Raw genomic sequence first — 23,328 nt, forward strand, 5'->3', positions numbered from 1 at the left:
AGATCTTTTGTCCCAGTCATTAGATCCAAGTTCCCCAGGGTGTGGCTGGACACAAGGTAATTAGCAGGGTGTACGTCACCATCTGCATGTGCCCAAACCAGAGGGCAAGCTTCAGGCCTGTGTCATTGGAGAACGAGCTGGCAGTCAGAGCTAATAAAATAAAGCAGTTTTTGGGAAATCAGAAGGAGCAAACTTTCATTATGGGAAAGCTAAGCTTTTTGTTGTTTTGTTTTTTAAAATGTTTGACTGTGCCAGGTCTTACTTGCGACCAGGGATGGAACCCAGGCCTGCTGCATTGGGCACTTGGAGTCTTAACCAGTGGACCACTAGGGAAGTCCTGGGAAAGCTAAGTTTTGACACATGATAATAGAAGAGAATGACATGTGGATTTGAAAAACTTAGTAGACATCTACTTGGTGCCATTTGGGGCAAATAACTTCTCTCTCCCACAATGCCTTAGAAACATCTTGGTGACCTGGCCCCCCAGAGCCCCCAAGTACCCCACTGGATCTTGCCCCATACTTGTTCTCCTGTTTTATCCCCCAAAGTGGAATTTACCTAAAGTTCCAGTGGCTCAGATGATAAAGAATCTGCCTGCAATGTGGGAGACCCAGATTCGATCCCCAGGTCAGGGAAGATTCCCTGGAGAAGGGAAAGGCAACCCACTCCAGTATTCTTTCCTGGAGAACTGCATGGACAGAAAAGCATGACGGGTTACAGTCCATGGGGTCTCAAAGAGCAACTAACATGCCTGAGCAACTAACATTGCATAGTCATTTGCTCATTTTTTTTCTCTTGAAAATGCCCTCCCTTACAAAAACTAGTCCAAACTTGCTTCCCCCACCCCGCCGCTGCCCTCTCACCCCGACTCTCTATTGGCACTTTAAAGTGACCCAGTGGCTCTTTAGTTTAAGATTTCTGATGTTGTTTTTGTTTTTCTCTAAGGCAGTTCAGTATTGAACACAAGCTGTTATGTGACACCAAAACAGCCAGTCTGTTAGTCAAATGTGTGGCAGAAAAGGTTTTTTACAATCAACAGTTAATTGCCTGATGTTATGTAAGATGTACTAAGTCGCTTCATTTGTGTCCAATTCTTTGCGACCCTATGGGCTGTAGCCTGCCAGGGTCCTCTGTCCATGGGATTCTCCAGACAAGAATATTGGAGTGGGTTGCCATGTCCTCCTCGAGGGGATCTTCCTGACCCAGGGATTGAACCTGCATCTCCTGCATTAGCAGTTGGGTTCTTTATCACTGGCGCCATCTGGGAAGCAGATATTACGTAAGCTAGACCACATTTGACCACGTGTTAGAACACAGGTGTAATTGTATTTGATTGTTTCTGTGCACATCTGGGGATTTGGGGTAGTGATTATGAGAAGAAGATTATGACGGGAACAGGCTGTCTCTGGCTACATTCCCACATCTGTCTTCTTGTCATGTGACTTCTGGGGGTGTTGCAGGGGATACAAGGAGGCACCCCTCCTTCAGTTATTTGAAATGAACTTCTTTGCTAATGTCTTGAGTGTTCTAGCTATCTGTGAAGGACAGAACATATCAAATGTATTCCAACGAAAAGGGAAATGGAATAATTGCCAAAACGTTCCCTCTCAGTGTTGAGCTCCCAAATCCTAACAATCCTGTATTGTTTATCTTAAAAAAAAGTTTTTTTTTTTTATTAGAGTATGGTTGATTTAGGGCTTCCCAAGTGGCACTGGTGGTAAAGAATGTGTCTGCCAGTGCAGGAGATGCAAGAGAAATAGGTTTGATCCCTGGGTCAGGAAGATCCCCTGGAGGAGGGCATGGCAACCTACTCCAGTATTCTTGCCTGGAGAATCCCATGGACAGAGGAGCCTGGAGGGCTACAGTCCATGGGGTCTCAGAGTCGGACAGGACTTAGCATGCACCTGAGGACATGGTTGATTTACAGTGTCATGTTAGTGTCTGCTCTACAGCAAAGGGAATCGGTTGTGCCTGTATTAACATATGTATCCACTCTTTCTTAGATTTTTTTTCCCATAGGCTCCTACAGAGTTTCTTCATTTATTATTTTTTATTGAAGTATAATTACTTTACAATGTTGTGTTAGTTTCTATTATACAACAAATCAGCTCCATGTATATATGTATTCCCTCTCTCTTGAACCTCCCTCCCACCAAATCCTAACATTTTCAGGGTGCACAGAGAGAAGTAAACAGCTCTGGCATGGTCAGGTGGGAGCATACGTTTGGCAGTTTGGAACAGGAGTAATGACACTGCTTACAGGAGGGTTTATAAGACAGGAATGCAAGCCTTGAGGTGGTGAGCACATCGCTGACTCTCACCTGAAGGGAAAAGCCAGCCCAGTTCTGAGCCCAGGGAAATGGTGTGTCTTCTACTGGTGTATCCCTGCTCTGACATCTGAGCTGAGCTTCACCATGTAAACCACTCAGATCCAGTCAAGTCCTAACGCATCTTTTGTGAAGCCAGTCACGCTTATTCTTATTTTCAAGTTATGCTTAGACAGTTGACTGTTCACTCTAAGAATTATATAATCATGACTCCATTTCAATACTCACACCTCCTATGAGGGTTTTCTTTTCCCTGAAAAAAAAATTTTTCAAGTTGCTCTGTGGGAAGTTGATATATTCAACAGAGATTCATAGAGTGACCTGTCACAGTCCAGGCTGAGAAGATGAGACAGCAGACGGAAGTGACAAAGAGCCCAGCATTTTGGAGACAGAGGATTGGAAAAATATCCCACTCTCCAACAATGTAACTGAAAAGATTCCTTAGCCTCTGGATGTATCAGTTTTCTTATCTGTAAAATGGGAATAATTGTACAACTTTCACAGAAATATTACAGGGATTATATGAAATAATGTACTGTTGTTGTTGCTCAGCTGCAAGAGTCCTGTCTGACTCTTGGCGACCCTGTGGACTGCAGCACGCCTGGCTTCCTTGTCCTTCACTGTCTCCCAAAGTTTGCACAAACTCATGTCCATAGAGTCGGTGATGCCATTCAACCATCTCATCCTCTGTCATCCCCTTCTCTTCCTGCCCTCAATCTTCCCCAGCATCAGGGTCTTTTCCAATGAGTGGGCTCTTCGCATTAGGTGGCCAAAGTATTATATCCAGTTTCAGCATCAGTCCTTCTAATGAAATTTCAGTGTTGATTTCCTTTATGATTGACTGGTTTGATCTCCTTGCTGTTCAAGGGACTCTCAAGAGTCTTCTCTAGCACCACAGTTTGAAAGCATCAATTCTTCGGCGCTCAGCCTTCTTTTTGGTCCAACTCTCCTGTCTGTACATGACTACTGGAAAAACCATAGCTCTGACTACACGGACCTTTGCTGGAAATAATGTATGTTGAGCAATTAAAGTTTGCTCATATTAATTGAAAAGAATAAGCTTTTCCCTTGCAGATGGAGAAATGTTTGAAGTACTCTTTGTATTTTGGATTTGGCTACAATTTGAGCGCTGCTGACTTGTATCATTAGAAAACCTTCACTTCTGCTTTGTTCTAGTTTGACCATCTAGTGTCAAGAGGAATTTAAAATGACCAGATTCAAGTGGCATCACAGGTTTTAAAGTTCTTTTTTCAAGTAACTCAAGGAACCTAATTTATCATTTGATCTAACAATTTGGAAGTCACAGATGTCTGTTCTAAAAAAGAAAGCAAAAGAGGAAGAAGCAGTCCTAAAGGTTGATGGATGAGCCTTCAGGAGGGAAATGCAGCTTTCAGTCTGTGCTAGATTGGTTGTCAGAGAATGGGGATTTGAGACAGAAATGGTTTTAAATGCGACGTAGAGCCACACACCCACCAGAATGGCTAAAATTAAAGAGACTGACAATACCAAGTGTGGGTGAGGATTTGAAATAATGCCTGGTTTAGAAAACACTGACGCTAAACAAGATTTGTTATGACTAGGCAGCCTTACTCTTGGTTTATACCCACGAGAAATGAAGACATATACCCGCAGCAAGGCACGTATGGTGGTAGGGAGTTAGAGGTGATTGATGGTCCCACGATTCTGAATAGAGTAAAAAACTTTTATTTTTTTGCCACACCATGCAGCTTGTGGAACCTCAGTTCCCCAGTCAGGGTCTGAATGTATGCCATGGCAGTGAAAGCAGCGAGTGCTAACCATTGGACCTCCACGGAATTTCCCATACTGAACAACTGTTGAATGGTACACTTCTAACAGGGTGAATTTTATAATATGTACATTCTATGCCAGTAAGACTCATTTTAAAAAAAATCTATAATAGGAATATCCACAATAGTTTTACTCATAACAGCCTCAACCTGGAGGAAGTAGTCCATACGTCAGTCAAGGAGAAATAAATTTTGGTCTAGCCATACAATGGACCGGTACACTGCAATAAAAGAGCCTATAGCCACAAAAGTGATTTGGATGTATTGATTGGGAAAGAACCTTGTGAGATGCTGAAAGGGTTTCTTTTCTATCTGGCGGTGGTTACATGGGTATTTAAAGATGTAAACATTCAACAAGCCCCACACTTAAAATTTAAGCTCGTCGTGCACTTTACTGTATTTGTGTTATAATTCGATTTTTACAAGTCTTAACGTGGGTGCTGCAAGGGTGCGGTCCTCAGAAAACACAGCTGAGCCGCCTCTCCAGCTGGTCCCTGGGAAGCCCAGGTGTTGGGGCCGGCAGACCCTCCCAGCTCTGACCTTGACCCTGTCTTTATACTGCAGATGGCTATGGGTTTCACTACTGAAGAAAGAGCAGAGCCCAGAGGCTGGTGCCTTGCTGATCTGAGCCCTGGCCACCAGTTCTCTTGAATGTCACGGTTGGAGAGGATTTCTAATCAATATTCAGCTCAGTGCCAAGGCAAAGAAAGTGAGCTCAGGCTTCCTGGTAGCATTGCAGAAGTATTTATTGTTCTGACTCTGCTCCACAGGCTTCATTGTTTCTTCAGTAAGTAGTAGCCTCCGCTGAACCCTCTCTCCTTGATGGAGGGGGGCCTTCAGTAGGCTCCTGGCTGCACCTGGAGGAGGGTGGGTCCATGATCGCTACCTGCACTCAGGCTTCTTGGTGTCTTTGATGGAACCCAGGCAGGACCACAGTGCAGACTGCTCTGTTCTTAGCTTTCTAAACTGTTCAGGGGATACTCCTTGTAAATCACGTGGGGACCGCCTCACTCTAGCCAGCTGCCCAGGTTGGTTAGAGTTGGTTTTCTAAGTTAACTGATCTCTGATTTTTGGAAAAAAAAAAAAAAAAAAAGTGTATATATATATATATATGTGTGTGTGTGTGTGTGTGTGTGTGTGTGTGTGTGTGTGTGTAACTATGTTTACAGTTTAAATTTCGGAGACAGATTAACATTAGGGATATTTTGTTTTTGTTGTTCAGTTGCCAACTCATGTCCGACTCTTTGTGACCCCATGAACCACAGCACACCAGGTCTCCCTGTCCATCACCAACTCCTGGAGCTTACTCAAACTCATGCCTATTGAGTCAGTGACGCCCTCCAATCATCTCATCCTCTGTCATCCCCTTCTGCTCTTGCCTTCAATCTTTCCCATCAGGTGGCCAAAGTATTGGAGCTTCAGCTTCAGCATCTGTCCTTCCAGTGAATATTCAAGGTTGATTTTCTTTACGATTGACTGGTTAGGGATATTACTCAGCCTTAAAAAAGAACAAAACTGGATCATTTGTAGAGACATAGATGGACCCATACACAGAAAGAGAAAAACAAATATCGTCTATTAACGCGTACGTGTGAAATCTAGGAAAATGGTACAGATGAACCTATTTGCCAGGCAGGACTAGAGACACTGACGTAGGGAATGGACGTGTGGACACGGGGTGGGGAGATGGCCTGGGAGATTGGGGTGGACTTGTGTGCACTGCCATGTGTCAGATAGATGGCTGGTGGGAACCTGAGGGCAGAGAGCTCAGCTCGGTGCTCTGCAGTGACTTAGACAGGTGGGGTGGAGGGTGGGGAGTGAGGTCCAGAAGGGAGGGGATATATGTACGCATGTAGCTGATTCGCTTTATTGTACAGCAGAAACTAACACAGTGTTGTAAAGTAACTATACTCCAATTACAAAAAAAAAAAAGCTGACTAACATTAAGTGGCTTCTCTCAGGCAGTTGGTCTGCCTGCCTCTTGGGGACACACGTTGTGTGTCTGATCATGGACCTTTCTGGCTTCGGTTGCAGTGAAATTCCTGAGCCGCCGCCTCTGCTGTCTGTGGCCTCCTCCCCACCGCAAAGGTGGACGCATCTGGCGTGGATTTGGCATAATAGCCTCATCTCTGCCTCCCTATCTTTGTTTTCCTGCTCCCTTCATCTCTCTTATCTACTTCCTACAGACATGTCAAGTCTGTAACACTGTCTTTTAAGCCTCCTGAAAATTCTCACTGGAACAAGTCAAGGAGTAAATCAAATTCCCTCTGTCCTTTTCAAAAAAAGTTGTAAGTGAAAGAGTAAAATGCAGTCCCTGAGAAATGCTTTATAGGTGATTCCTTTGTCTTAGGGATGGGGAAACTGAAATCCAGAGGGAGGAATGGCCGGCCTGAGGTTAGTCAGTGAGTTTGTGGTGCAACAAGGGGATACCAGGGACTCTCAGTCCCGAGACTGTCTCATAGACGTGGCACAAGAACAGATTAAAGTGAGCTCTTCTGAAGTCCAAGTCTGGACATCTGATGAAACTACACGCCCCATTGTCCTGGCCCTGGCTGCCCAGGGTTTTGGGGATTTTTTTATGTGTTTTTGGCCACACCGTGCAGCTTGTGGGAGCCTAGTTCCCTGACTAGGGATCAAACCCTCACCTCCTGCATTGGAAGTGCAGTCTTAACCACTGAACCGCTAGGGAGGTTCCTGCCCATGGTCTTTAAGTGAATAGAATTCCCATGGGATTTTTGTTTTCAGTACCTTGCAAGGAAAAAGGGGTTTCCAGCCACTGAGTTTTTTCTCTCTTCAGGTTTTCTTTGGCTTTAATGGTGGCCACCACCTGCCTCACACTTTCCATTTCTGTTAGTACTAACACCCCGTGGTTTAGAGTTTGTGAGCTTGCTCATACTGTTCCTTCTATGTAGAAAGCCCTTTCCACCTTTCCTCACCTGGTAATTCTTAACGGTCTTTCAGCATCAGCTCTGGAATAATCTCAGTGTGGGACTTGTTCCCATAATTGGGTACACCCATGTCTTGGCATGAGTGTGTGCACAGTCACTTAGTTGTATCCAACTCTTTGCGACTGTAGTCTGCCAGGCTCCTCTGTCCGTGGGACTTATGAGGCAAGAACACTGGAGTGGGTTGCCATCTCTTCCTCCAGGGGATCTTCCCGACCCAGGGATCGAACCCCTGCCTTCTGCATGGGCAGGCAGATTCTTTACCACTGCACCACCTGGGAATCCCATACCCACGTCTTAGCACTTATCATTGGATATAGAAAGCATTTTCTTAGTAACCTCCGGAAATGGCTAACCTAGAATAGGGGTGCTAGGGGCAGTTTCTTACCTTTCCTTTTTATCTCTTTAGTTCCTAGCAAAGGGAATTTGACCTTAGCTTCATTCCAGCAATAATTCAAAGCCCTTTTCCTCTTTCCTTTCTAGTTCAGTGAAAGCTTCTTCTGAAGCAGTTTGTTGTTTTTTCAGCTTTCCTTTTTTAAATTCTCCAAAAGAGCAAGGAATAATGTCTTAGCTCTGGCTGCCACAATAAAATGTCATAGATTGGGAGGCTTGAACAACAGACATTTATTTCTCACAGTTTGAGAGGCTGAGAGGTCCAAGATCAAGGTGCCAGCAGGGTCGGTCTCTGGTGGGAGCTCTCTCCTTGAGTTGCAGGTGGTGGTCTTCTGTCTACATCTTCACATGGCAGAGAGAGGGCACGAGCTCTCTGATCTTTTCTTATGAGGTCACTGAGCCCATCATGAGGACCCCACCCTTGTGAGCTCGTCTAACCCTAATTACCTTCCAAGGGCCCCATCTCCATATACCATAACATTGGAAGGTAGGGTTTCAACATGAATTTAGGGTGGAGGACAGGCACACAATTTAATTCATAGGCAAAGAGTGCACGGGTGACCCACTGACATTTTGCAGTGAGTGCCAAGAGTGCATGGGTGACCCACTGACATTTTGCAGTGAGGGCCAAGAGTTGGGTGGCAAGAGCTAGAAAGTCTTCATGGTTTACAGAAATCCCTCAGGGGGAACTGAGCTGGTGGAGTGAGTCCTGTGCAAGCTTCGTCTGTTTCTAAGGCATTCTCACTCTGGTCTTGTGAAACTGGGTGTGATCAGACCTGGATCTGGCATACAGCCCTTGACAGCATGGACTCCCTTCTCCCAACTGATCCTCCTTCAGGAATTGTTGGGATTAAGAACAGGGGCAGATTAAAAGTAGCAAAAAGTTTTTTTTTTTTTTTTTTACCGGAGGAGTACCACATTTCCTATCTTGAAACATTGCAAGCAGATTTTCTCTCTTTTTTTCCTTTCCCTCTGTCTCTCTTTTTTTTTTTGGCTACACTGCCTGGCATGCAAGAGCTTAGTTCCCCAACCAGGGATTGAACCCATGCCCCTTGCAGTGGAACTATGGAGTCTTAACCACTAGACTGCCAGGGAATTCCCTGCAAGCGGGTCTTGCTGTATATCTTTTAGCAAATCTATTCTTTCACTTCCATTATTTCCAAGTATAACAATATGAAAGTGAAAGTCACTCAGTTGTTGTCCAGCTCTTTGCGGCCCCATGGACTATGCAGTCCGTGGAATTCTCCAGGCCAGAATACTGGAGTGGGTAGCCTTTCCCTTTTCCAGGGGATCTTCCCAACCCAGGGATTGAACCCAGGTCTCCCACATTGCAGGCAGGTTCTTTATCAGCTGAGTCACAAGGGAAGCCCAAGTATAAAGTATAACAATAATGTGAAGTTATTGTTAAATGGAGATTGAAAAAAAATCCTCATGGCCTTGGAATAAGTATAATTATGGTGTTTTTATTTAAAGCTTATTTGAGCTTAAATTCATTTCATTCCTGAAATTTGATGGCAGTGATTATATCCATTCTTTGAGTGAATCAAAATAACTTAGAAAACAAAAACACTTGGGTCCTCTTCTTTACAGAAGCACAGAGTAACTGCTTAGCTGGGAGACTGAACAACATTTTAATCAATAGGACAGAAGTTTGAAAAATAACTTGGGCAGGAATCCATCTTTACAAAAGTAAGTCTGTCAGTAGATGAGTACATTTACTCATAGAATGGGCTTCCCTGGTGGTTCAGATGGTAGAGCATCTGCCTGCAATGCAGGAGACCTGGGTTCAGTCCTTGGGTCAGGAAGATCCCCTGGAGAAGGGAATGGCAACCCACTCTAGTATTCTTGCCTGGAGAATTCCATTAACAGAGGAGCCTGGTGGGCTGTAGTTCATGGACTTGCAAAGAGTCCTAGATGACGGAGCGACTAACACACTGAATAGAATGAGACTGAGAAAGTTGAAAAAAAGTACTAGAATGAAGAATCTATTAAGTCTATACCAGGCTGTCACTGAATTGAAGGAAAATTAGAGTAGTCTCAAATTCTTCTTTTGTCTTCAACAATTGGATGTTCTGAGTATATAATTTTGCCCTTTATACTTCTTGCAAAGAAACAATACTTGGGCGGGGGAGAAGCAATACTTGGCAAATTGTAGCCCCTTTATTTATTTTTTAGATTTTTTTTTGATGTGGACCATTTTTTAAGTGTTTATTGAATTTGTTACAGTACTGCTTCTGTGTAATGTTTTGGTTTTGGGCCCTGAGTGGTGTGGGATCTTAGCTTCCTGACCAGGGATTGAACTTTCACCCCCTGCACTGGAAGGTGAAATCTGAACCACTGGATGACCAGGGAAGTCCCAATAGCCCCTTTATTTAAAGAATTATAGTATGTTATCGAAAACAAAACAACCAACAACATTAGGTATTTTTGGATGAGCAGAAGTGGAACACCCACAGAGATAGATGAAAGGCACCACCCCAAAGGTGCCAAGGAACACCGCTTCAGCAGACGTGATATTAATATGGCCTCTTGAGAAATGTTTGAGTACTCAAGAGAAAAGTCTGACACCCAGCTCTCAGGGAGAGCTGATACTTTCTGGCACTGCTGATCCAGGAAGATTGCGGTCCCAGATAAAAGGTCTGAAGGTCCATAGATTTCTAAAAGTAAAACCAAAGGACCAGTCCCAAATGGTATGAAAAGTCACAGGTCTTTTCAGCACACTGCTGCTGCTATGTCACTTCAGCTGTGTCCGACTCTGTGCGACCTCATAGATGGCAGCCCACCAGGCTCTCCCATCCCTGGGATTCTCCAGGCAAGAACACTGGAGTGGGTTGCCATTTCCTTCTCCAATGCATGAAAGTGAAAAATGAAAATGAAGTCACGCAGTCGTGTCCGACTCTTAGTGACCCCAGGGACTGCAGCCCACCAGGCTCCTCCATCCATGGGATTTTCCCGGCAAGAGTACTGGAGTGGGGTGCCATTGCCTTCTCCGCAGCACACAGCATGTGTTAAAGATTTCAGAGTTTTGGTATTTGAATTCTTCTGTCCATTTGTCCTCCCTTCCTGGGATGTGGACTGAGAGAATATATGAGACTTCCCTGGTGGCTCAGTGGTAAAGAATCTGCCTGCCAACTGAACACGGGTTCAATCCCTGAGCCAGGAAGATCCCACATGCCTCGGAGCATCTAAGCCCATGTGCTGCAACTACTGAGCCTGTGCTCTGGAGCCAGGGAGCTGAAACGACAGAGCCCGCGCTGCAACTGCTGAAGCCTGTGCACCTAAAACCTGTGGTCTGCAACAAGAGAAGCCACTGCAATGGGAAGCCTGCATACCGCAACTAGAACGTAGCATCTGCTGTCTGACACCATGCCCAGCAACGAAGACCCTACACAGCCAAAAATAAATAAATAAATTATGTTAATAAGAAAGAAAGAGAACATATGGACAAGGAAGAGTAGGCAAGTGTTCCCAAGTGGAATTGAAACACTCAGCCTTGGTTTAGAGACATAAGGCTTTCTGTTCCTTGTAGGAGGCATGCCTTCCTCTCCACCCTCCACTCCCAACCCAACAGGTGGAGACACAGGGTAGAGAGAATTTTATTGCATGGATTCCACAGAAGAACTAAACCATGTGGAGTTTGGATTCTTGCCTTTAAAGGCTGGAGTCCCACTAACTAGTGTAATGAGCCTCATCAAGTGTACAATCAGATGAATAATTTTTCCCGCTAGAGTGATCTTGGAAGAGATTGAAAGGATGAAAGGCAGAAGATTTTCCTCCCCCTCAGGCAGAGACAATCATGAGGAAAGAAACTGTGTGTTCCTCTCACCTCCAGTTTGCCCGATTAATCATCGTCAATTGCATCATATCTGACTCTGTGTCTGAAGAGAAGGAGACTGGGTCTTTGAGAAAGTCCTGGTGCTGCTGGCCGCTACATGCAAGATTCTAGACTATAATAAAAAGACAAAGCCAATTAAAGTCGTACTGATGAGTTAATATGGTTGTTACTGATCAGGAAGGTGCTCAGAACAGATCAAATAAAACCTCACCGTGCTAAAGAATCCGTCTGCCAGTGCAGGAGACACGGGTTTGATGTCTGATCAGGGAAGACCCCATATGCTGAGGAGCAACCAAGTCCATGTACCTCAACTATTGAAACTGTGCTCTAGAGCCCAGGAAGCTGCAGCTACTGAGCCCACTTGTTGTGGCTGTTGAAGCCCGCCTGCCCTGGAGCCTGTGCTCCGCAACAAGAGAAGCCGCTGCAGTGAGAAGCCCGCATACTTCAGCTAAAGAGTAGCTCCTGCTCACCCCAAACTGGAGAAAAGGCCGAGCAGCAGTGAAGACTCAGCGTACCCAGAAATAAATGAACAAAATTATTTCTTAACCCTCAACCCTGGCCCGCCCCACCATGACATCCTAGGTGGCTCTAGGGAAATTGTGGTCAGCCAAACCTGGTTTGAAAAGCAGTGCCTTACCATCTCTCTGCATCTTAGTTTTCTCATCTGTGTAACAAAGGGAAATCCTCTGCTTCAGAGCAGAATGTTGTGCATTGTGACAGGCCAACATTCAACTGAAACAACTGGGAGAAAAACAAATCAACTGCAAAATATCATATTTTTAAAGAAATCAGAGACCTATGAAGGCAATGAGAACCAAATTAGATACATTTCCAGAGAAGGAAGAACCCTGCCTAGGTATACTCAGTAACACAGGTTATTGTTTTTCCCAGAGTGGGGTTGGAGGGTGAAGGATAATTGCTGGTTCTGGGTGTGGCCTAAGGATCTGACTTGATCCAAGAAGAGGAAATATTCTGTGGGAAGGAGAAACTAGCAGATCTTTTGGCAGTCGTGTGGAACTGGCTTGATGGGTTGGAAAGGAGAGGAGCCCCAAAGGCAAGTCCAGTATTCCCACGAGAAATTTGCTGAGCCTGGAGCAGTTCTGGGGGATGCAGGCTCGCCCAGGAAGGCAAAGCAAAAGCTCATAATATTGGGGGTACTAGAAAACAAATTCTGTTTTGTTTTTTTTTTTCTTGCAGCAGCAGCATTCAAACTTTTTTAGCTTTTATATTGGTGTATAGCCAATTAACAATGTTGTGGTAGTTTCAGGTGGACAGCAAAGGAACTCAGCCGTACACCTACCTGTATCCATTCTCCCCCAAACTTCCCTCCCATCCAGGCTGTCACATAACACTGGGCAGAGTTCCCTGTGCTATCCAGTAGGTCCCTGATGGTTATTCATTTTAAATATAGCAGTGTGTACATGTCCATCCCAAACTCCCTAACTGTTCCTTCCCCTCATCCCTGGAAACCATAAGTTGCTTCTCTAAGAGAGACAAAATCTTGCTAGAAGGGGGAGGCTGAAGCAAGTATATGATGAGTCTTCACCTAAAGACTGTTGCCAGATTTTGAATCTACATGGGATGAGAAGCTAAAAAGCTAAGGTCAAAATTTTTGAAAGGCAGAACTTACAGGAATGAGAAGACAGACGAAGTTCTTAAGCATAAATCTTGGAGGGCCACACCTGAAGGCCTAGATAAAGAAGAGGTGAATTAAGCCTTACTAGAGCTACAGCCCATCTGATTCACTCATCCCTGATTATAGTTCCTTTATACACAGTGTTTAACATATAAAGTTGTAGAGGACTTCTCTGATGATCCAGTGGTTAAGACACCATGTTTCCACTGCAAGGGCACAGGTTTGATCTCCAGTCAGAGAAGTTCTGGATGCCACTTGGTATGGTCAAAAAATAAATAAATAAAAAATCAAGGTTGTAGACATGTGAAGAGGCAGGAACACTGACTGATAAGTGAAAACAATACTAAGAATGTAAACACAAAGGATCTGGATTTTAGAGCTAGTGATAACTTAAAGTGATTATGAAGAATATGCTAAAGAAAATTGAGGAAATTATGAATTAAATGAATTTCATTATAAAATTGGAATCTGTAAAAAAAATCAAAGTTATTACTGAACTGAAAAATTAGATGTCAAATTAATAACTTAATGGATGGACTTAAGAACATATTGGACTTAGTGTTACAGGATTAGTGAAGTGCAGAGAGAAAAAATTCGGAAGTACAGAAAAAAGCATAAGAGACATGGAGGAAATTCTCAAAGTCTTCAGTTCAGTTGCTCAGTCATGTCCGACTCTTTGCGACCCCATGAACTGCACCATGCCAGGCCTCCCTGTCCATCACCAACTCCGGAGTCCACCCAAACCCATGTCCATTGAGTCGGTGATGCCATTCAACCATCTCATCCTCTGTCGTCCCCTTCTCCTCCTGCCCTCAGTCTTTCCCGGCACCAGGGTCTTTTCAAATGAGTCAGCTCTTCACATCAGGTGGCCAAAGTATTGAAGTTTCAGCTTCAACATCAGTCCTTCCAATGAACACCCAGGACTGATCTCCTTCAGGATGGACTGGTTGGATCTCCTTGCAGTCCAAGGGACTCTCAAGAGTCTTCTCCAACACCACAGTTCAAAAGCATCAATTCTTTGGCGCTCAGCTTTCTTTATAGTCCAACTTTCACATCCATACATGACCACAGGAAAAACCATAGCCTTGGCTAGACGGACCTTTGTTGACAAAGTAATGTCTCTGCTTTTGAATATGCTATCTAGGTTGGTCATAACTTTCCTTCCAAGGAGTAAGCGTCTTTTAATTTCATGGCTGCAGTCACCATCTGCAGTGATTTTGAAGCCCAGAAAAATAAAGCCAGCCACTGTTTCCACTGTTTCCCTGTCTATTTGCCATGAAGTGATGGGACCGGATGCCATGATCTTCGTTTACTGAATGTTGAGCTTTCAGCCAACTTTTTTCACTCTCCTCTTTCACTTTCATCAAGAGGCTCTTTAGTTCTTCTTCATTTTCTGCCATAACAGTGGTGTCATCTGCATATCTGAGGTTGTTGATATTTCTCCTGGCAGTCTTGATTCCAGCTTGTGCTTCTTCCAGCCCAGCATTTCTCATGATGTCCTCTGCATATAAGTTAAATAAGCAGGGTGACAATGTACAGCCTTGATGTACTCCTTTTCCTATTTGGAACCAGTCTGTTGTACCATGTCCAGTTCTAACTGTTGCTTCCTGACCTGCATACAGGTTTCTCAAGAGGCAGGTCAGGTGGTCTGGTATTCCTGTCTCTTTCAGAATTTTCCACAGTTTATTGTGATCCACACAGGCAAAGGCTTTGACATAGTCAATAAAGCAGAAGTAGATGTTTTTCTGGAACTCTCTTGCTTTTTCCATGATCCAGTAGATGTTGGCAATTTGATCTCTGGTTCCTCTGCCTTTTCTAAAACCAGCTTGAACATCTGGAAGTTCACGGTTCATGTATTGCTGAATCCTGGCCTGGAGAATTTTGAGCATTACTTTACTAGCGTGTGAGATGAGTGCAATTGTGTGGTAGTTTGAGCATTCTTTGGCATTACCTTTCTTTGGGATTGGAATGAAAACTGACCTTTCCCAGTCCTGTGGCCACGGCTGAGTTTTCCAAATTTGCTGGCATATTGAGTGCAGCACTTTCACAGCATTATCTTTTAGGATTTGAAATAGCTCAACTGGAATTCCATCACCTCCACTAGCTTTGTTTGTAGTGATGCTTCCTAAGGCCCACTTGACTTCGCATTCCAGGATGTCTGGCTCTAGGTGAATGGTCACACCATTGTGATTATCTGGCCTTGAGAATCCCGTAAACCACTTTACTTCTCAAAGTCTAATATATAGGTAATTGGAGTTCTCGAAGGTGAGGAGGGAAGCAATGTATGAAAGAATAATGGCTGTGAATTTTCTAACACTGCTGAAAGACATCAGCCCACAGTTTCAAGAATCTTACCAAACCCCAAACAAAAAATACAAAGAAAAGTAAGTATCAGGACTTCCCTGGTGGTCCAGTGGCTAAAACTCCACATTCCCAATGCAGCGGGACTGTGTTTGATCCCTGGTCAGGGAACTAGATCGCACATGCAGCTACTAAGACCCAGGACAACCAAATATATAAATAAATATTTAGGAAAAAAGAAAAGTAAGTATCTTTAGGCATATCCTAGTTAAACTGTTGAAAACCAAAGATAGAGAAAATCTTAAAATCAACCAGAGGAAAAAGACACCTTAAATTTAAAAAGTAAGTGACTTTTCAACTGAAACTATGAATACCAACAGACATGGAATGACATCTTTAAAGTGTTGAAATTTAAGGGAGAAATTAGATAATCTGAATACACTATTCCTTTATTCTTACTTTATATTTGTTTATTTTTATTTATTTGGCTGCTCTGGCTTTTAGTTGCAGTATGTGGGATCTAATTCCTGGACAAGGGATCGAACCTAGGCCCCCTGCATTGGGAGCTCGGAGTCTTAGCCACTGGACCACCAGGGAAATCCCCAGTGTTGTTTTTCAATACCTGGAAAAATAGTGGTGAATTGTATATTTTAATGAGGTGATACCAGACACTGTTAATAGCTGTGCCTGGAGTTTAGCATGATTTGTCTGTCATTAATAATTATACTGATCCTGGAATAAATCACAGGACTGATATTAAATTAATTCAGTATTTTAAAAACAGTGACCAGAGTTGTCAGCTTTAGCTGTGGTTTCTGTCTAATGGATTTGGAATAGTTTCTTTGGTCCTAGGCGAAAAAGAGAGCCTGCTCTCAGATTATACATTTTTGTTAGATTTAGTCTTGAACCTAAAAGACAGGCACGGCTGGGAACATTCATACGTGAATCTGTGTCACAGATGGACTCCAGGACGGTCTGACACATGTGTCTGCAGCGTGTGAGAAAGCTGGAGTCCGCCTGTCTCTGGAGATGGGACAGCACCATCTGCACAGTGTTAGAGCTGAACAGTATGGAGCAGAATTCCTCACATTTTAGTGTGCATGCATCTCACCAGGGGAGGAAGGGCTGTTCCCTTGTAGAGGGTGCTCAGGCAGTCTGGGGTGGGGCCCGAAATCCGGCCTTTCCTCCAGGCTCCCAGATGGTGTTGATGGTAAAGGTGTAGCAGACAGCTGTTCTTCTTTCTGCCCACCACTTTCCCTACCTTCCTCCAGAGAAATGTTCCTTCCTCCATTCCCATCATGAAGTTCAAGGGTAAGCTTCCATGTTCTTACCTTACTCTGTTTCCCAGGCCATAGTCAGGTGGTTTAGGGACCAATCAGAATCTTCTCTGGGATTTTTAAACTTGGAACCAGAGAGCCAAGATCTCAGATCTTCTCAATGGAGATAATTGGTCTAAGAAGCACAGATGAGGGACCAAGGGTTTGTCTTCATGGTTCTCAGGTCTGGGTTCCAGTGGTCCCTAATATATGAAAATTGATTTGAAAATCAACATCGTGACCTTTGGGGTTATGTTAGCAGCTCTGATGATTGAGTGTATTTGCATAAAATGTTTCAGGCACTTACCATAAGCAAGTCTCTGTTGCTGGGCCCCGAACATAAGAAAATGAATAGCTCACATCCTGGTTGGGGAGACTACCATTTCAGTAGAATTTGGCATGTGCAGTGATAATGGGTTATGGAAGCCCCTAGAAGCTCCTGATCCACTCGGATCTGTGAATGGCAGTCAGGGTCAGGAAAAGATTTCTAGAAATGTATTTCAAAAGGTGAGTAGGAATTGTTTGAGGAAGTTTATGAAACTATTCTAAGTGGAGAGAACTTGCTGGGCAAAGGCAAGAGATGGGATACAACAGTGTTTGAAAAACTATAACCTATTTATGTGGGAGGTGCCTGGCTGAAACTTGGGGCAGTTATGGTGAAGGGCCTCATACATGTTCTGACGTGGTCACGTTTTCCTTAAGTCATATGTATTTCAACAGACAACAACAACATCAAAACAATAGTAAACAATAAAGCTAAATTTCTGATTCTCTTCCAAATCCTTGACTCTGGCAGGTTCCACTAACAACTGCTCCTCCATATTTTCCTTTAAACAAACAGGAAATTTGTCTCGGGATCGAAATGAATGTTTAAAAGACAAACCTGATCTGCTTAAAATACCAAAATCTGTTTAAAGAACACAGAGGTTGTGACATTCGTTGACAAAGCCAGGAAGTTCAAAGCCCCGCCGTTGACACAATGTATTGAGTTCTGCTGTTGTTGGCAGCCCAGACTGCGGCAGGTCCTGGTGTTTGTCATTCAGGTCTGCATGTGTGCAAGGGAGACATTCCTGAGACCACAGGACTCTTTCTTCTTTGGGGAAACATTTGTATTTTTTAAAATGCTGTTCGAGCGCAAGAACAATAATTGGCAGTAATGGCTGCTACTCCCATCTCTTGAATGGCAAGTCCCAAGAGTAACTTGGAGTCTTTCTCATGAGCAGATTTTAGCCATTTTAAAGGTTAAAAAAAAAAAAAAAAGTTTATGCTTTTACTGACATCCATCTCCAGAATTTTTTCATCAACCTAAATTGAAACTCTGTACCCATTAAATGCTAACTTCCCACTCCTGTCCTTCTCAGACTCTGGTAAAATTCATTCTGCTTTCTACCTCTATGAGTTCAGCTGTTCTAAGTACCTCATATAAGTGGAATCATACAGTCCTTATCTGTGTCTGGTTGATTTCACTGAGCTTAATGTCTACCAGGTTCACCCATGTTGTAGCATATGTCAAAATTTCCTTTCTCTTTAAGGCTGAAAAACATTCCATTGTACATATATACCAGGTTTAACTTACTCATTCATCCCTTGATGGACACTTGGGTTGCTTCCAGATTTTAGCTATTGTGAATAACACTGCTGCAAACATGGGTTTGCAGATATTTGGGTCCCGGCTTTTAGTGGATTCTTATTTTCGAAAAGGCTATATGGAGCTCCCTTGGGTCTTCTCTGGCTGTGAGAGGAAGCTGACCTGGGAGTCAGAGCCTGAGCTCCATGGCTCCCTGACATGAAGTTGCCAGGCCCTGGAGTCCAGTCACACACTGTCTCTGGGTCAGTTGATTGCACCTCTCAAGTTCTGCCCTCAGGTGTATGTGCGTGGGACATTCAGTACCCAGACCTGCATAGTCAGCTATTCCTGGTTTCTGTTTGTTCCTCAGTGGAATTAGAAGTGAAGTGAACTCTTGGCACAAGCAGATTTATCATTCACACTTTCCAGTGTTTTTGAGCAGCCCTGAAGCCCCATGGCATATGGAAAGCTGTCAATTTGCTGAGGCATGAATTTGAAGTTCATACAGGGTGAGGTCGGTGTGTGGGTAAGTTGGGCTGGCCACCTGCCCAGTGTCCGCCCCTCAGTGAAGTGTGACCGGCTGCTATTCATCTCTTATACAGTGACTTTTGTGAAGTGGTCGAACTTCGGTGACCGTGTGTGTGATACACACACACACACACACACACACACACACACGTGGGATGGGGCAGGAGGCGGGGAGAATGAGAAAAGAGAGCTGCTTTAAAAAGAAAGCTGATGGTTGGGGCTGGTTATGGAAGTAAAGAAAGCAGAGAAGGGATCTCCCTGGCCGTCCAATGGTTAAGACATCACCTTCCAATGCAGGGGGTAAGGGTTCAGTCCCTGGTTGAAGAGCTGAGATCCCACATACCTTGTGGCCAACAAAATAAAACATAAAAAACAAAAGCGATATTGTCAGATTCACTGCATGTGAGCACATTGTCGCTTCAGTAGTATCCAACTCTTTGCAGCCCCATGGACAGTAGCCCGCCAGGCTCCCTTGTCCATGGGATTCTCCTGGCAAGAATACTGAAGTGGCTTGCCATGCCCTCCTCGAAGGGATCTTCCTGACCCAGGGATCGAACCCATGTCTCTTACATCTCCTGCATTGACAGGTGGGTTCTTTATCACTAGCACCACCTGGGAAGCCCACAGATTCAATAAAGACTTTTAAAAAACGGTTCACATTACCAAAAAAAAAAAAAAGTCTAAAAAACAAAACCAAACCCAGATAGCAGAGAAGCCTAAGGAACTAAGGGTCCTTCTGGAAATAGATTAAAAAATGGCCCATCTAACTCCCCAGGAGTGCTATAGAACAAACAAGGTCACTATAAATTCCCTACAGAAATAAGACAGATCTCTTTGTGAGATTTCACTGAGTGTCTCAGCCAGTAGAAAATTTGCTCCACGAGAGGGGAAAATATAGAGATGTTTGAAAGAGGGGCCCAGGAGAGAGGCAAGAGACCATGCAAACGTTTCCAGGAAGCAGCAGATGGAAAGGCACCGGTCTGGCTACTAAACCAACCTTATTTTCAAGTCAGAACTGGTTTGAAAATTTTCAGAGGTGTTTTTCTTGGCAAAAGGTGCAGTTAATAGGAACAAGCAGGCCAGCTGTCTATTTCACGGCAGACAAGATTCCTTCTGAGCTAAAAGAAACCTGCAGAGGGCTAGAGACGTAAGATCTTGGCTGTGACTGTTGCAGGGCATGTGGGAGGTGACAGTGTCACAGAGGAGACTGAAGGTCATATGGAAAAAGCCACTGGAAGGACTTCCCTGGTGGTCCATTGGCTAAGACTCCAAGCTCCCAAGGCAGGGGGCCCCGGTTCCATCCCTGGTCAGGGAACTAGATCTGACATGCCACAACTAGGAGCTGGCACCATCAAATAAATAAAAATATTTTTTAAAATAGCCATTAGAGAAGCCAGTCAGAGCAGGCCATGTATGTGTATGTATATCCAGTTATGGTGGGCAAGTGAAATATATACAGTTACATTTGCCAACTTTATTGAGGAATAAAGTTGGCAAAAAAAAAAAAAGACAAGAGCTGGTAAAAAGGGTAAAGGAGATGAAGATAATGGTGAAGAGTTAAGAAAGGCTTCAGAAATTTCCCGAGTTGTTCCCTTAACGCCAAGCTGCCGTCGCTAACCTCCCTCAGTACCACAGAGGCTTTTTCAGCAATCCCAAGAAATAAATCTCAGTTGGCACTCTCCCAGGAAATGTGCAGGAAGTTGCAAAAGTAAAGAGGGATTAATGAGATTAAGATTAACTTTGGTTGAGACTGAAGAAGAAAAGAGAAAAAAAAGTATGAGAAAATGATAAAGGAAGAATAAAAGGGAAGATGATAAAAATGGGCACAAATGAGATAGAATAATATTTCTACAGACTGCTGAATGTTAATGAATGGAAAACCTAGATGAAAAATATTTTTGGAAAAACTGAAAATAACAAACTTGAATCCAGGAGAAAGAGAGGATTTGATTAGGACAGTGGCCGTTAAAGGCCACCCCAATTAGGGCTTCCCTGGTGACTCCGATGTAAAGAATCTGCCTGCCATGCAGGAGACCTGGGTTTGGTCCCTCGGTCAGGAAGATCCCCTGGAGAAGGAAATGGCAACCCGCTCCAGTATTATTCCTGGGAAATCCCACAGACAGAGGAGCCTGATGGGCTACATCCATGGGGTCACAAAGAGTCGCACGCGAATGAGTGACTGACACTTTCACTTCTCACTTTCAACTAGAACCTCCAGGTCCAGGGGTGGTCAGGTCAGAGTGGAGACCCCAGTAAAGACCATCTTTATCTTTTACAGAAAAAGAGGCAGGGAGGCTGATGTATTAACTTATGTGGTTTGTATAACCTTGCTTCTCAAACTAGACAATCGCATTGCAAGATAATACATTTTAGGCCCACTTCGTTTATGACCATAGATACAAAAGTCCTAAATAAAATGTCAAACAAGAAGAGGGGAGGATGGGGGAAGAAGAGGTACTCTTTGAGATAAAAGCTCTTTAAGATAAAAGCCAGCACTCCGTTTTCACTTTGAGAAATATTTCCTCTCGTCCTTTGCGTTTTGCTTTGCAGCTGTCTCTCTGACTTTGTTGTCACTTCTTTTTTGTTCCTGAAGACACCACAGGTTCTTTTTTGTTGTCAAGGTTTTTAGGTGCAAATCGATACAGGGAAGCAAATAGAAAGTGACCTTAAATGAATAAACTATTACAAAGGTTCTAAGATCTCACAAGGTTTCTATACTGAGAGTTCTAGGTTTATATTTACAGCCTTCTTTTTGAGATGGTAAATGAGTGAAGATGAGACTCATCAAACATACTGCCTCCTTCTTATTTTTTTAATTGTTTAAAAACATGTCTGGCTGCACTGGTTCTTCTTTGCAGCGTGGTCTTTCTCTAGCCATGGTGCACAGGCTCATTCATTGTGGTTGCACGGGCTTAGTTGCCCCACAACACATGGGACCTTCGTTCCCTGACCAGGAATCAAACCCATGTCCCCTGAATTGGAAGATGGATTCTTAAACACTGGACCACCATACTCCATACTCCCTTCTTCTGACCATCTGCTTGCTGCCTTGTTCCCATCTTGGGGCCTGAAGAGGCCTCCAAAACAGGACATGACATCCCTTTGAGTGAGTTGGTAGTTGATATCTCTGAGGACACGCAGCCCTGAGTGACCTGTCCTGATACAGCCTGCTTTTTACTTCTCATTGCAGAGAGGCAAGTTCTTTCGGTAACTTTCCTCACAGAAGCTGCTTTGCATTCCAAAGTGCAGAATCCTGGGAGAAAAAAAAAAAATCTTACCTGAGCCGGCATTTCAGAGTTGGTCTTTGGTTCTCAAAACTTTTTGTGTTGACTTTTTAGAGGCATCTCGGGGGTCTGAGTCCCATCACTGCCACTTCTAAAAGGGTTTTTTTGGAATTTCTAGCGCTGAGAAATGTGGAGTAACTCTTTTCTCTCCTTTGCCTCATGTATTCTGCTCAATCACTGCTTCAGTCATGTCTGACGGTGTGTGACCCCATCGATCATAGACCGTAAGGCTCCTCTGTCCATGGGATTTTCCAGCAAGAATACTGGAGTGGGTTGCCATGCCCTCCTTCAGGGGATCTTCTTGACCCAGGGATCAAATCCTCATCTCTTTTGCCTCCTGCGTTGCAGTTGGGTTCTTTACTGCTGAGCCGCCAGGGAAGCCCATTTACTGGCTCCTAAATGTTTGCAAATAATTAATGACTTCATTGCTCCGTCTCTTAGGAAGAACCTGGTTTCTCAGAATATGTGCATTGGGCAAGAAAGACAGGGACATTAGGACAGGGCGAGAGACAGTGCTGTTGGAGAAGGTGGGTCGGCATCTCAGTTTTTAGCTGGAGGATCTGGAAATGGGTGGATAGATACTTCTGACCTTGGGGGTTCTTGTTGTGCAGCTGAGACAAGATGGAAACAGGTATTCTTGCTCTGCCATTGCCCTGGACAGAGAGGAGTGTGATTTTAGTTGTGTGCCTCCTCTTTTGAAAAATTTGGAAATTAAATGCTTCTTTGAAGATTCTCATCTCAAAATAGACAAGGACTTAGCATTTTCTGTGAAACACCAGGGACTAGGATGTGTTGGGGTGGGGGGCAGGGAAGACAGAGTGGGAAGACATAGCTGATGTCTGGGATCTGCACTGCCACCAACTAATGGCTTTGGAGAAGGTCACCAAGGTCCTGCTGCACTGATGACCTTTTGCTGAAATTGTTTCTGCAGGTGATCACGTCTGGCTTATCGATGTTGCTGTTTGATATAATTCTGACCAGGGAAACCATGGGATGGTAAGTCTTTAGCAGAGAGAGGAGAGGAAAATAAGTTCTTTGGTTTTCCTTGGGATACTAATATTTGCTCTCCAATGTTAGTGCGCATGTTTGGGGTGTATGTCCTATGGATATATAAATAAACATACATTCAGAAGAGTACTTATATCATGAATATTTTCACAAACTGAATATATTATATCTAGTACAGCCAGCATTCAGGAAGCAGAGCCTCACCAGGACACCTTTCAGCCACTCATCCACACAAGAGTAACCACTGTGGGTGAACCACTAATTATGTGTGTATATATAACTACAACTGTAACTATAAATATATAACTATAACTTTAACTGTGACTATAACTGTTTGTGTTTCTTCCTTTGATCCTTCAATTCATTTTTCTCTTAAGCTC

At 43.8% G+C, this 23,328-nt stretch overlaps 1 protein-coding gene across 1 annotated transcript in view; it reads left to right on the top strand.

Moving 5' to 3' along the window:
- The window catches only part of TMEM241 (transmembrane protein 241), a 114,391-nt gene that overhangs the window by 80,075 nt on the left and 10,988 nt on the right, over positions 1-23,328 (top strand). The window contains exon 14 of the mRNA XM_052660465.1: positions 22,872-22,936. Coding sequence (XP_052516425.1) covers positions 22,872-22,936 — 65 coding nt within the window. The remainder of the gene's footprint in view (positions 1-22,871; positions 22,937-23,328) is intronic.

The sequence above is a fragment of the Budorcas taxicolor genome, chromosome 22, assembly GCF_023091745.1.
Source record: "Budorcas taxicolor isolate Tak-1 chromosome 22, Takin1.1, whole genome shotgun sequence".
In the NCBI taxonomy this organism is placed as follows: domain Eukaryota; kingdom Metazoa; phylum Chordata; class Mammalia; order Artiodactyla; family Bovidae; genus Budorcas; species Budorcas taxicolor.